The sequence below is a fragment of the Mus caroli genome, chromosome 16 (assembly GCF_900094665.2).
Source record: "Mus caroli chromosome 16, CAROLI_EIJ_v1.1, whole genome shotgun sequence".
NCBI lineage: Eukaryota > Metazoa > Chordata > Mammalia > Rodentia > Muridae > Mus > Mus caroli.
In genome coordinates this window covers 53,530,362-53,544,686 of record NC_034585.1, presented here as the reverse complement: position 1 = coordinate 53,544,686, position 14,325 = coordinate 53,530,362, and the positions used below count along the sequence as shown (strand labels likewise).

The 14,325-nt window shown below is 38.2% G+C and overlaps 1 protein-coding gene across 1 annotated transcript in view; it reads right to left on the bottom strand.

Moving 5' to 3' along the window:
• Positions 1-1,724: 1,724 nt before the first annotated feature.
• The window catches only part of Tomm70 (translocase of outer mitochondrial membrane 70), a 33,694-nt gene continuing 21,093 nt past the window's right edge, over positions 1,725-14,325 (bottom strand). The window contains exons 8-12 of the mRNA XM_021184847.2: positions 12,458-12,565; positions 11,206-11,322; positions 8,551-8,648; positions 6,356-6,478; positions 1,725-3,685 (exon numbers count right to left, since the gene is read on the bottom strand). Coding sequence (XP_021040506.1) covers positions 3,532-3,685; positions 6,356-6,478; positions 8,551-8,648; positions 11,206-11,322; positions 12,458-12,565 — 600 coding nt within the window. The 3' untranslated portion in view covers positions 1,725-3,531. The remainder of the gene's footprint in view (positions 3,686-6,355; positions 6,479-8,550; positions 8,649-11,205; positions 11,323-12,457; positions 12,566-14,325) is intronic.

Genomic DNA, 14,325 nt, shown 5'->3' with positions numbered 1-14,325 from the left:
AAATCCAGTGACTAAATAAAAATGAAGTATACCATTTAGTAAGATTTGTCACACACACATCTGTGAAATACCAATCAAGAAAGTGAATATATGTACTGCCACCAGAAGTTTCTTTATAAGCATTTTGGATTATTTTGTCTGTATGTGTGGGTATGGGCAGGTGCTGAGGTCAGAAGAAATACCCCAGGGCTGCAGTTAGAGGTATTCATAAGCTGTCCAATGTGGGTGATAGGAACTGAACTTAGGTTCTCTCCCAGAACAATAAGCACTCTTAAGCACTGGGCCATCTCTTCAGTCCCTAATTTATCAACATAGAGAGCTTTGAGTTTTCTAGAATTATGTAAAAAGTGAATTATAACCTAGTACTTTTATTGGATGTTTATCTTAACCTGTGTATCAGTGATGTATTACTTGTTGATGGAAATTTGTGTTCTTTCTGCCTTTAGAATGAAGGAGTTAGAAACAATCTTTTCATGTCTGGAGCAATAGAGTTGTGGGCTCACATATCTACTTCACTATCAAATTGCTTCCAAAGTGATCATACCATTTTACAGTGCTGCCAACAACTGTATGAGTTCTAGTCGTTGTGCTGGGATTATAGGCACAATGCCATAACCAGGTTCTTCTCAGTAAATTTAGTATTTCTTGGGCTGGTAAAAATGGCTCAGAGGGTAAGAGCAGGCCTTTTTTGCTTTGTAGGTCTGACAACCTGAGTTCAATCTTTAAAACCTATGATGGAAGGGACCAATTCTATAAAGTTGCCCTCCACATGTACACTTCACACAATAAAAAATTAAAAACTGATCAATCACTCATACTAATCTTTTCACGTGTATCTTTGGTAAAATGTCAGTTGATAATTTTTGCCTATATTTTTATGGCTTTATCCTCAAATGATAAGTTGTTTATAATTTTGATGTACATTTTTTGTCAGTCTCCTGCTCTAAAGGGGGAAAATGACGTTTACCAGAGCTCACACTGGGGATTAAGCCCAGATCTCAATGCTAAACATTCTCCTTACCACAGCTGCAACTTCATTTATTCTCTTAGTATTTCATCATTTTCTATCTTGCTGTGTGACTCCACCATCTCTGTCACCTAAGTACTGAGATTACAGGCTTGTTCCATCATGCCAACTAATTTTTATTTTTTAAAAAAGTATTATTTGAAGAGCAAACTGTATTTTCACAAAGGTCAACTTATTCCTTTAAAATGATTGTTTATGTTTAGTTATTTTGCCCGTGTGTGTGTGTGTGTGTGTGTGTGTGTGTGTGTGTGTGTGTGTGTGTGTGTGTTGCCTGAGGAGGCAGAAGGTGTCTGATCACCTGGAACTGGACCTACAGGCAGCTTGTGAGTTGCCACACGAAGTCCTGGGAACCAAACCTCTCCAGCTCTCCCTTATTTCCTTTTGAAGTTGTCCTTTTCCTCTGATGTTTATGGCTTTAGCTTACTTACGTTCTCAAGTTCTCTCCATGTTGAGACTATGATTAAACTACCTTGTGGAATCAGCACGAAGAACTTAGCCCCATCATAACATCTGACAGATGGCTTTCTAGGCTGAGTCTAAGACACAGATAAAGAATGAAATTTCATGACCACACCAATAAAACCTTGTATATATCTATCTTCAAAGTTAGTTTGAATCAACAAGAAACTGACTGAAGAGGGTTTCAGTTAAAAAAACAAATTTCCTATCTTTCTGTTTCAAAAATGGATAGAAAAGCTTGAATGTAGTATTTATTTTGTGAATTTACATGTGAAGCCATTTACAAAAGTAAAGATACAGACAGATGCAGCTTTCAGTGCAGTTTCAAACATGTTCACAACAAGCAAAACATTTTTGAGTATCTGGAATGACAGTATTGAACGGCACATGCTTCAGTGTTTCCTACCCAACCCCAAGAAAGAAGGGAGCAGAGTAGAAGATGTCCCTATTAATGTAAATACAGCCATGCAAATAAAAAACTTTTAAGTGAAGAGGTCACATTCAGAGATGTAGGACATTTCTGTATTTAAGGTTATCATCATTGGAGAATTATTTCACAACAAAATGAAGATCTCTCCAACTTTCCATTATCCCAGTCACCTTAAATTACATTAACTGTTCCTATTGATATCAGCCATAGGCTAACCAGCATCGTCCAAAAACTGACTTTATAAGAGGAGTCATTTCTAATATTTTCTAAAAAGACAGCATCTGTAGACAAAATCATTTTGGTTTCAGTGGGATAAAGCACCCTTTTAAATAAGAGTGTAAAATGCTCCTTTACTCTCAACAATGTAAACTATAATTATAAGTCTTAACAGGCTTGTTTTTAAAAAAAAACCATTTTACTTAAATAAACCTCAACCTGTTTTGGATCTTGGAAACAGACTCAGTAAGAACACATCCCTCCCCAACCAGAAAACTCCAGCATATAAGTAAGTAAAAGGATAGGCTGTGAAAGTGAGGAAGAGAAACAGCTTAGAGATTCAAAAGAGGATGAGGTACAGATCAAAATGAACAGAACCAGAGTAAAGTCAGCTGTCAGCATCCCTGGAGATGTGGATGTGAGCCATCCGTCCTTGGAGGTAAAGGTCACCTCAATACAGAAGTACTCTATGTATTGGACAGCTCTGGAAATACTGGCTCAAATCCCTAAGTTAAGCCACAGCTACATCACTGAGGTTTCCATTTCAAACAAGTATGCCCTGGCTTCAGGACTGACATCCTTTAGAACCTTTACCAAATTTCTGTCACTAGAAAATTGAAGCTAATTAAATATTCCTATATATCATCACATGTACTCCACCTGTACGTGGGTTGTTCACATACACCCACTTTCATTTAAAAGCATACTATTAAATAGTACTTACTATGGAATAGGCACGGGCAAGTATATACATGTCTTGTTCATCTTACCTTCCTTGTTCAGTCCCTCATTAAGTCTTCCTGTACAAGTATCAATGAGAATATTTTGCTTCTACATAATTTACTAAAGTTCTACAGAATCAGAGGCACTGTGCATGCTGACAATAGCTTAACGTCTTTCAATTTTACTGAAATCCACATTGAAGCTTTTCATCCTTCAAAAAAAATTAAAAAGGATTAATTGAATACAAAAGAAGTATATTTTACAGCACTTACTATGTTAAAGACTAACATACTATAAAATACTCACATATTATACAAACAGCTATAAAAACAAAATCATTCAAACATAATCCCCACCCCAATATTAAAAATAAAACAAATCAACAAATCAAAGTTTTTATTTGCATGGCCAATTACTGTTTGTATTCTACAACTTGTTTTAATATCCCTTTAACAGGTTCTAAGCTTTTGTTGCACAGGGAATAAAAGCTGCAAGACTGCAAACTTCCTTCAACAGCCACGCCCACTACACCTAAACATGAAACAGATGTAATGAATGACAACATCACAAAGGGACTACTAAGTTCCACCGTTCAACAATTTATGACAATGTCTTCAGGGTTCAGTTGAAGAGGGGGTAAACTTCTTTGAAAAGAGTCAGTCTGTTTCCCCTGTGTTTATAATGTCGGTGGTTTTAATCCGTATTTCTTTGCTACTTCTGTCTGGGCATGGGCAGCATCACAAAGTGAATACAGATGAGCCATCTCCATTTCCGACTTGGCCAAGTTGATAGCTTTGTTGAACATGTCAATGGCTTTCTCCATGTTTCCTCTAAAAGAGCAAAAATTCAAAGATTCTTCAACAAGCAGTTCTCAATAACCAATAAAGTTTAATTGTGCTGCATGAAGCCTTCAACTGTAATTCTAATAAAACGTTTCTTTCATAATAAAAAGGTCTAGCACAGCATACTGAAAACACCAATGAATCCACTTTACACCCCAATATATTCATCTCCTCCTCTCCTCCCAGTCCCTCTCCCGCAGCTCTTCCCCTACTCCCTCTCCCCTTCTCCTCTGAGAAGGGGAAGCCCCTGTGAGTATCCCTCCACCCTGGCATGTCAAGTCGGCAGGGGTAGGCACATCCTCGCTCACTGAGGCCATCATGGCAGCATATTCTGCCTACATTATCTTGAATCCTTTGTTAAATATGGGCAGACTAGGGCAACTCAGTTGGTTACTTAAAAACCCTAATTTTCCTAGTTCCTAAGCCTGCATGTTTCTGGTCAAATATGAGGCTTCTGGCAATACAGAACACTAGTAACCCTCCAACGCTTGCCCCTTAAAGGACTGATTTCATACTCTTACTTCCTTATCTCTCACCCCAAATGCCAAAACCTGAGAATTTTCATGCAGTCCAAGGTCAATCCCAGTTCCCTGACCATGTCAACCCTGATCACAAAGAGCCTCAGGTTATTGTCTCTGTTTAACTCTGTTCAAATCCCTACCTTTTAGGGCCCACTTCAAATATAGTATTGTATACTCTACACCTAAGAACCAAATACTTCATTCCCAATATTCCTCACAGTTCTATTAGGCCCATATACATAGGGAGACGACTTTACTAGCTCATTCGTAGGTATCTTTCAGTTCCAACAGCTAAGTACAAAGGTTAGTAATTGCTATCTGTTTTTGAATAAATGGATGAACATGCTATGGCTAATAAAACTTTCCTCTTACATTTAAGAGTGACTAAGTTATATAGTTACTAAGAACAACTGCGTAAGGGAAGCAGTGTTATCTATGTATGCAAGCATGTGCACAGGACTTAAGTAGATGCGTGTAACCCTGCGACTAAGATCAAAGCCAAGCCGAGTTACCTCACTATCACTAGAGGTGGCCCATATTTAACTTCCTATAGCATACGGCTAACACAATTAACTAGTTTTGGTTTATATGGATCTGTTTTGATAACAACTAGATGACCCGCAAAATATTAGTATAACCAGCAATGTCAATCATTCAATTTTAAAGTAGGATTTAGATGACATTTTTTTTTTTTTGACACAAGATTTCTAGCCCAACCTTACCTAAAACTCCCTATGTAGCTCAAGAGAACCTTGAATTTCTCTGAGTCTCCAGCATAGTTTTTAGAATCTGTAGCATGGACTGCTGTAGTGCTAGGGAATGAGCTCAGAGCCTCAGGCATGCCAGCTAAGCACTCTTATCAATGAGGCCTGATCCCCAGACCTACAATTGACCTTTTTTAAAAAAATTTCACATGCACTGGTTGGTGTTTTGCCTGCATGTGTGTCTATGAGTGTGTCAGATCCCCTAGAACTGGAGTTATAGACAGCTGTGAGCTGCCATGTGGGTGCTGGGAACTGAACCCAGGTCCTCTGGAAAAGCAGCTCGTACTCTAACTACTGAACCATCTCTCCAGCCCCTAAAATGGCTCTTACAGCACAACTTAACATACAAAGAAAATTCCCTCAACCCTTGTCCTCTTAAGGTAGTCTCTATGAATACTTTAAATGTCAAGTGTTTTTATATGCACTAATCTAAGAAGAATCCAGAGCTTTGCTCAAGCATAATTATGAACCACTGTTCTATCAGTAAAAGAATTATTTGTAATGACACATTAACATAAGAAATGGTATTTGTATATACCTGCCATCAGAAGAATCACATTTTTTTTTGTCAGTCTTTTGGAGGAAAGAGAGCCACAGGAAGAGCAGACAATAGGTAATTAAGAGGACTTATCCTGAATCCTGACAAGTGATAGTAGCAAGATTAGTGCCTTGACACCATTGAAGTATGGACTCAAGTCTTGTCCTCAGTCATGTATCACAGTGTGACTTAGTTAGCTTGACTGGCCTGGGCATTAGTTTCTGTACACCTTTAATTTTATCTTGGGATCACTATAAAGATGAGTTTAGGTCAACAGAACTGAGATTTGGAAGGTACTGAAGACCAGTACTTAAGGGGGCATAGTCGACTACATATATAGTGGTCAACATTAAATGTAGACCTTAAGTGCAACTTTGGGTAAATATTTACACAAAACAAGTTACAGGAAATCAGAGTTATTAAAAAAAGTCCAACTAAGCCAGAGGTTTCATGAAAACTCAGCAGCTCAGCTTCTTGGCTGGTTGCTTCTTGGTAGCGGGATCCACATTCCAATACAGCCTAGCTATCTGCTCCTTGTTATCTGACACTGACTAAACCACACTTCAGGTATTTCTGGTCTTCCCACAGGAAGGATAAACATGAAAAAGGAAATCATACACAATAAAGACCTAGTTTCACTTTGTAAGGCACAAGCCTGATAGCTTTTATAAGTGTAAGTAAAATGAGGCAAACCCAAATTCCCTAATTTTTTAGGGAAGTCTGCATCAAAAGTACAGCAAGCTTTAAAACTGTAATAGATACTGATTTACAAGCCAATATATGTAATGAGAACCAAAGACAATATTAATCTCTAAGAAGCAGCTTGATTAGTTACCTCTGCACTTCAATAGTCCCCATGGTCTCATATGCAAAGTCACATTTGTTGTCAATTTCAATAGCCTTGCTGATAAGCTCCAAACCTTTATCCAAATCTTGCTTCCACTGAAGTTGAAGTAAACTGGATTGGGAGTAGGGTGGGGGAGACAGTTAGACGGACCCAATACTGATAAACATATAAACGTATGATTTGGGTTCTGCTCTCAATAAACAAAACAATTTATAAGGAAAACAAAGACTACAGCAGATCACACTGCAGGCTTCTGGTCTCTATTTCTGATGTTGAGTGCTGGCCACTCAGATCTGTAAGTCAGGACTCGGTATTCCTTTTCTCTCTTTCTGAGAAACAGAGACAACTGATTTCGTATGCAGATACCAACCCTGTTTCATTCCCTTCCCACTCCTGCCCTAGGAGCAGTCTGACTCCTGGGAGCAAGTCCTAGCTAGAGAAGACTTTTGTGGGTTACAGTCTCAATCTCTCTCTCTCTCTCTCTCTCTCTCTCTCTCTCTCTCTCTCTCTCTCTCTCTCTGTCTCTTTTCTACTATGCTAGTGGCACTGTCTGATTTCTAGTTGTTTACTCAGTCTGTTGTCTCAGTTGTGTTTGGCTCCATTTCATGGAAATAAAATGTATATTAAACCCATTGTGAAAAAAATTGTTCTGAAAACTAAGGCAGCTTCTCCCTTTACTCTGATAATATAAATTACTTTATCATTGTAAAAATAAAATTGTTGCATTATTTTCAACTTATTGACTATATTATAAATTCTGAATATCATACAATCATTTCAAAAAATTAAATGTAAAAAAATACTTGTTTTACAGCTTTTATATTTTTCCCCATTTATGTGTATGTTTGGTTCTGTGAATGTATGGTGCATACATTCAAGTGTTAGTAGAGACCAAAAGAGGGTCTCAGATCCCCTGGAACTGGATGGAGTCAGGCGGTTCTGAGTTGCCTGACAACACAGATGCTGAAAACTCAATTTGGGTCCTCTAGATAATATGGACTGCTCTTAGTTGTTGAGCAATCTAATTTTGCTAGTTCTTTCCAGCCTTTAACTTTTTTGTTTTCTTCTTCTTCTTCTTCTTTTTTTTTTTTTTCCCCGAGACAGGGTTTCTCTGTATAGCCCTGGCTGTCCTGGAACCCACTCTATAGACCAGGCTGGCTTCGAACTCAGAAATCCGCCTCTGCCTCCCGAGTGCTGGGACTAAGGGCGTGAATCACCACAGCCCGGCTCCAGCCTTTAACTTTATGTCACCATTTTTATCTTAAACATCACCCACAGATGTATATCATAACAAATACAAAAATTATTCTAAGCTTTCTAATTTTTTGAGAAAGTTTCTCACTAGCTCATGTTGGTTTCAAACTCAAGATCCTCTGCCTCAGCTTCTCAATACTTAATATTTTAATCTTTATACAGCTTACTTTCCTGCACATATATGCATGCATGTATGCATGTGCGTGTATATATACATATATGTGTATACACACATATATACATGTCTCACACACACACACACACACACGTCACCAATTTACCTTACAAATGGCCATTATGACGCACACTTTAACCCCAGAACTTGTAGGGAACAAGAATGTGATCTGTGCGTTCACACTCAGCCAGCAATACACAGTGAAAATGACTCCAAGCACATAAATTTGAACTCTTGAAGAGTTCTACACAATGTATTATAATTAAAATTACTAGTCTTACATAATTAGCCATAGCAGAAATACTATGAACTTACAAACTCACTGGTGAAATTGAGAAGTAAAATAACAGATGTGTTTGAATGACACCATCAGGCTGTGCATCATGTAACTCTCCACCAATGATTACTTTACACATTTTGTTTATAACTAAATTCTCCCTTGTTGGGTGAGGTAGGGAGGCTGAAACAGACAGCAGACTCTGTCTCAAAGGTAGAACGTAAAGGCTGTTACCCAAATTATTTTCACACCTCTACCGTGGCAAGTACATATCCAAGTACATACATGGAAACAGATATCACAGGTTTATATGCACAAAGATTAAAAAAAAAAAAAACCCTACATAGTGTAATAAATTGATCAATTAATTGACAGGTCTACTATTATCTGAATCATTCTTGTAAGGCTGAAATATTGTATTACTCTGAAAGAGATTTAGTATTTTATTGAAACAAATAGAACCAGAAAAATACATACCCTTTATGAACATAAGTTGTAGCATTATCTGGTTCCAAATCAATACACTTATCATACATTTCGTCAGCTTTACCAAACTGTTGTTGATCTGTTAATGCCTATGTGAAGAAAAACTTCAGTTATATATATTAATATAATTGCTAACTTGAAAATTAAAAGTATACTCCTTATTAAGTATTAAAATTTATGTATTCACCGGGGCTTGTAGTTAATTAAAGCCATTTTAAATTTTATATTGTAATGGAATCAAAGGGTTTGGGAAACAGTAGCATACACAAGAGCCTACTCTTAATGACAGCTATATCAATCACATTTTCACAAGCCTATACTTGTATTTATAATTTATCACACTAATATTATGGGAATTAGTCAAAAGGATAGTCATTTTAGAGGGTACAATATAAATATGGAAACTGCTATTAGTCAGCCCATAACTGCTACTGCTGTGGCTGAAGAAGACTTACTCTCACAGACAATATGTTGCAGTTTAACTTGGGAGGAAGACTTACATTCATGGACACTATGTTACAGTTTAACTTGGGAGGGAGGGTCTTGCATCTAAGCTGTGAGTTAAGTAATTTATACTATATAATTTTTGTAGCAGCTATGGAAAACAAATTTTAAATGTAAATACTTGCATGTAAAGTTACATTAAATTTTCAGTGACGTTATGCCAGTTCAGATTTTTGAAGAAACCTAGAAATCAAACCCATTCAAAGGGAATAGAGAAATGTGCAATTTGAGAGGCAGGCGGATTTCTGAGTTCGAGGCCAGCCTGGTCCACAAAGTGAGTGCCAGGACAGCCAGAGCTATACAGAGAAACCCTGTCTCGAAAAACCAAAAAAAAAAAAAAAAAAAAAATGTGCAATTTGGAAACAGGCTGCAAAAAAGATCTTCCTGTATTACTTTTTCACTTTGGGTGTTCTGTGGGGTACAGAAATTTATACCCTAAACTCCTGATTTCTATGGCAAAGGTAAGGATGATTACTACCCAATTATATTATAAATTCTTATTTGTCTTCATTTAGCTTTATATAGGTTTAAACAGCAGATGCCTTTATAGTTAATTTTCATGTGTAGTGAGCAACGTTTCATTTTTATAAAGAAATAGAAAACACTCAAGAGACAGGGACTTCCAGGTTGGGGTCATGTCCCAGATTATGAGCTGATGCCCAGTGACATGTAGGACACATTGGAAGAACAGTTCACAGAGATCAACTTCTCACAGGCCTCTTTCAATAAGGCCTCCAAGTCGTTATGAAATGTCACTAAAGAGCATGAAGGGAAAAAACTAGCAATCTCACCAAGGGATTAGGGAGGAGTCTAGCAAAGCTGGCAAAACTTTAATATTTTCTGTGATAATTCTGGAAAGCCCTTAATGTTTCCTTTTGTAATTAAAACAAAAAATGAAAAATTAGAATCTGGGCAATCTGGTGGCAATCTCAGCACCTGGGAGGCCAAGTCATTCCTGATCACAGGCTCAAGGCAGGCCTGGATTGAATGTAGGTTTAAATCTTGCTTTTTGTAGTTTCAACTCTAAAACAGTACATCTTCGGGAATTTTAAAGAAAACTTGGTGGTGTATTCCTTTAATCCCAACACTCAGGAGGCAGAGGTGATGGATCTGAGGTCAAAGTCAGCCTGTTCTATATAATGTCAGCCAAACTTACACAGTAAAATAAACACATAGAAATAAACAAGCAAGCGAGTGAATGAGCGAGAGCGAGCTCCTGGAGAGAACAGGCTAGCATAACTCCATGCTGGATTCAGCTTACAAATGCAGCTCTTAAAAACTGAAGTGAGCACTCTTGAGATTCCCCCAAGAGTCTAATAAAACCCCTCTCCCCATCTTGGGTGGATATATGCAAGCCTTGCCAGATACCAGTGAGCTAGTTTCATATGACTACCTGCCTGCCTAGGCAGGCTCTCTCTATACCCTGCAAATTGACTGTGGATAACCAAGGTTCTGCTTATGGCAGAAAGGTTCAGCAAAGCCCAGCTTTGTGGTACCCAGACAGTGAGAAGCCCCAAGGAGGAAGAAACTGAGAGCAAAGCTAAGTATTTGAGGGGGAAGAATGTTACATTTAAAAAAACCAAAAACAAGTTTTTGTGTAATTAAGTGTCTTCACAAGTAACCCAGGGCTATAGCCCAGGCTTACAGTGATTCTGTGTTTGAGTCATGAGTCACACTACATGTCCCTGTGGAATTGGTGACATCTAATTTGTCCTTGAGTAATAAAAGCATGCATTTCCCTGTCTGGTTAACCTTGTGGAATTTGTTGTGCTAAAAGTGTTATGCTTTCTATCTCTGGGCTCTGCAGTGTCCACCCAAACTCAGGCCCCTAGCATTTGTTCTTTTCTCTTGTCAAGCCTAGACTGGGGATAGATCCCCAATGCTGCGCCCCTTGCTTTCATGTCTTGCAGACTTCATGGATATTGATGCTATTGGAAATGAAGCCTTCATGTCTGAATTATTCATCAATCATATATAGAAATTTAATTAAGTTGTGATTCTGATCTTTATTCTGTGACCTTACTTATTAGTCCCACTTGTTTTGGGGGTGATTACTCTGAGATAGTTTGCATACAATCATCCTATCTGAAAATAAAGACAATTTTACTCCATTAAAAAAAAAAATAGATTTTTTACACTTACCTGGGCATAAAGTGCATAGCCTTCAGCACATCTTGGAAATTTCTTTATGATCTCTTCAAAACCTTTCATAGCTGCCTGGACTTGCGAAGAATTGTTTGCTGTATATGCCTGGCGATACTATTTAAAAAATCAAAACACTCTAGTTAAAGAGCTAAAAAAAAAATTCTGGAATCTTTTTTTTAAAAAGATTTTTACTTATTTATTATTATAAGTAAGTACACTGTATCTGTCTTCAGACACACCAGAAGAGGGCGTCAGATTCCATTATGGGTGGTTGTGAGCCACCATGTGGTTGCTGGGATTTGAACTTAGGACCTTCGGAAGAGCAATCAGTGCTCTTACCTGCTGAGTCATCTCACCTGCCCCAATTTCTGGAATCTTAACATATTATACAGACACAGAACATTACAAAAGCATTTTCAGAAGAGCCAATAAGTCACCTACCTACTTATCTACTTTCCTTCCTTCCTCCCTCCCTCCCTCTCTCCCTTCCTTCTGCAATGGATTAGGTGTGGCCTTTTAGAAATACTATGTCCTTGGGAGTGGGCTTTGAGGCTAGGCCCACTTTCTCCTACTTATGGGTCAGAGGTAAGTCCTTAACCACTGCTCCAGGACCATGCCTACCTGCCTTTTGCCCTACTCTCTGACATGACGATGATGGACTAATCCTGTACAACTGTAACTTCCCTGGTTATGGTGTTTCTTCATAGCAATAAAAAACTGAGACATGTTAACTAAGCATATAGATGACATAATTTTTATTTACTTTTCCGTAGTGCCAAAATTCAAAACTATGCCTTCACATACTCTATCACCAAGCTATATCCCACCTACAGACTTTTTAATACAATTTCATTTGCATCCTAAACTTGTAATACCTATGACACAACTTTCTTTAGAGGGAAGATTATTTTAGGACCGGCCATAGCAAAAGCAATTAAGTCTTGTCATTACTATAAATTATTTCCTCAAATGACTTTTGACTCCTTCATACTAGTTTATGGTAGAGAAGTAATTTTGCCAATAGCTGGGTGTGCAATGCACAGCTTTAACAGCAGCAGCAGCAGCAGGGGAGGCCGGGCAAGAGGGCTGAGTCCAAGGCCAGTTACACAGTGACTAACACGCTCCTGACACTTTCCTCCCTGAGGTCACCGTTTTGAGAAGAAACCAGATGAGTCTGTAGACAATATAATACTCACTTTGCTGGATACTATGTAATACAAATGTGCTTATGAAATCATAAGGCACCTACCAATGCAAAACACTTCTGAGCCTGCGCCAAAGCAAACTTTGGTCTTAATCTGATACATGCATCAAAATCCGCCACTGCTTCTTCAACCAGATCCAACAGAATTTTCAGCTAGGGAAAGAGTACATAATTAAATGCAATAAAGTAACAGGCTCAGCATTTAAGTTTATACCATGATTTTCTTCTGTTGTCACAGTTAATGCGAAGCAGTTAATTGTTCTACATAAAATTTCTTTGCAAGAAAAAAAAAGTCACAATTTTCAAACCTTAAGACTGGTGTCTGATTTAAAAATAAAAGATAATTCTTTTTTTAAAATTGCAATTTGGATAAAAAAATAAATATACACAAGAAAATCAAGAAGAGGGAAGACCAATGGATGGATACTTTGTTCCTCCTTGGAATAGAGAACAAAACACCAATGAAAGGAGTTACAGAGACAAGTTTGGAGCTAAGATGAAAGGATGGAGTATCCAGAGAATACCCCACCTGGGGATCAATCCCATAATCAGCCACCAAAAACAGATACTATTGCATATACCAGCAAGATTTTGCTGAAAGGACCCTCGTATGAGGCTATGCCAGTGCCTGGCAAATACAGAAGTGGATGCTCACAGTCATCTATAGGATGGAACACAGGACCCCCAATGGAGGAGCTAGAGAAAGCACCCAAGGAGATGAAGGGGTCTGCAACCCTATAGGTGGAACAACAATATGAACTAACCAGTACCCCCAGAGCTCATGTCTCTAGCTGCATGTGTAGCAGAAGATGGCCTAGTCGGCCATCATTAGGAAGAGAGCTCCCTTGGTCTTGAAAACTTTATATGCCCTAGTACAGGGGAATGCCAGGGCCAAGAAACGGGAGTGGGTGGGTAGGGGGAGCAGGGTGGGGGGAGGGTATAGGGAACTTTCGGGATAGCATTTGAAATTTTAAATGTATATAAAGAAAATATCTAATGAAAAAATAAAAAATATCAAGTGCTTCTGTACTTAATTTCAAAGCCAATTAGACCTTTATATAATTATCAACCAATTAATTACAAGATATCAAACATAAAGATGGAAATGGCAAGAATTTTTAAAATGCTATTTCAACACTTTATAAACACCTTTCAGAAACACTGGACCACAATCTCCCCTACAAAGACTTCAAACTAGGTTCATCTATCATCCCAGTACTCAGGCTGTTGATGCTGGAGGAGAGCTCAGATGAGCTTGGACAACAAGTGAGCCTTAGGTCTAGTAAGTAAATATATATGTTTTCAGTTAGTGTAGAACTTTTCCTACTTCACTGTAATAAAAGAAGGCATGCTAAGCAAACTAGACAAGACTAGGTGTATTCTGGGTGTTTGGTTTCCTGCATATGTGTGAGTATCTTATAACTCCCTTTAGCTCCAGTTTAGGGGACCTAATACCTCTGGCTTCCCTGGGAGCCTACACTAAAGTGCATATACCGCTACACACAGATACATGTACAAAGAATCATGAAAACGTTTACTAAGTAGGAGTAGTGTCTATTCACTGAAAGCCCATAAAGTACAGATGAACACCCCCAAAAGGCTAGCTGATTCGCTAACACTTTTTTTGTCTTCCCTTTCTTCTATATCATATGATTATAAATCTTCAAGATGTAAGTAAACAAAGGTCAAGTTAAGAGTTCACATGTAGCCGGGCATGGTGGCACACGCCTTTAATCCCAGCACTCGGAAGGCAGAGGCAGGCGGATTTCTGAGTTCAAGGCCAGCCTGGTCTACAGAGAGAATTCCAGGACAGCCAGGGCTATACAGAGAAACCCTGTCTTGAAAAACCAAAACAAACAAAAACAAGTTCACATGTTGTAAGAAAACTTCAAGAAACCCTGAAGAGTAGTTAC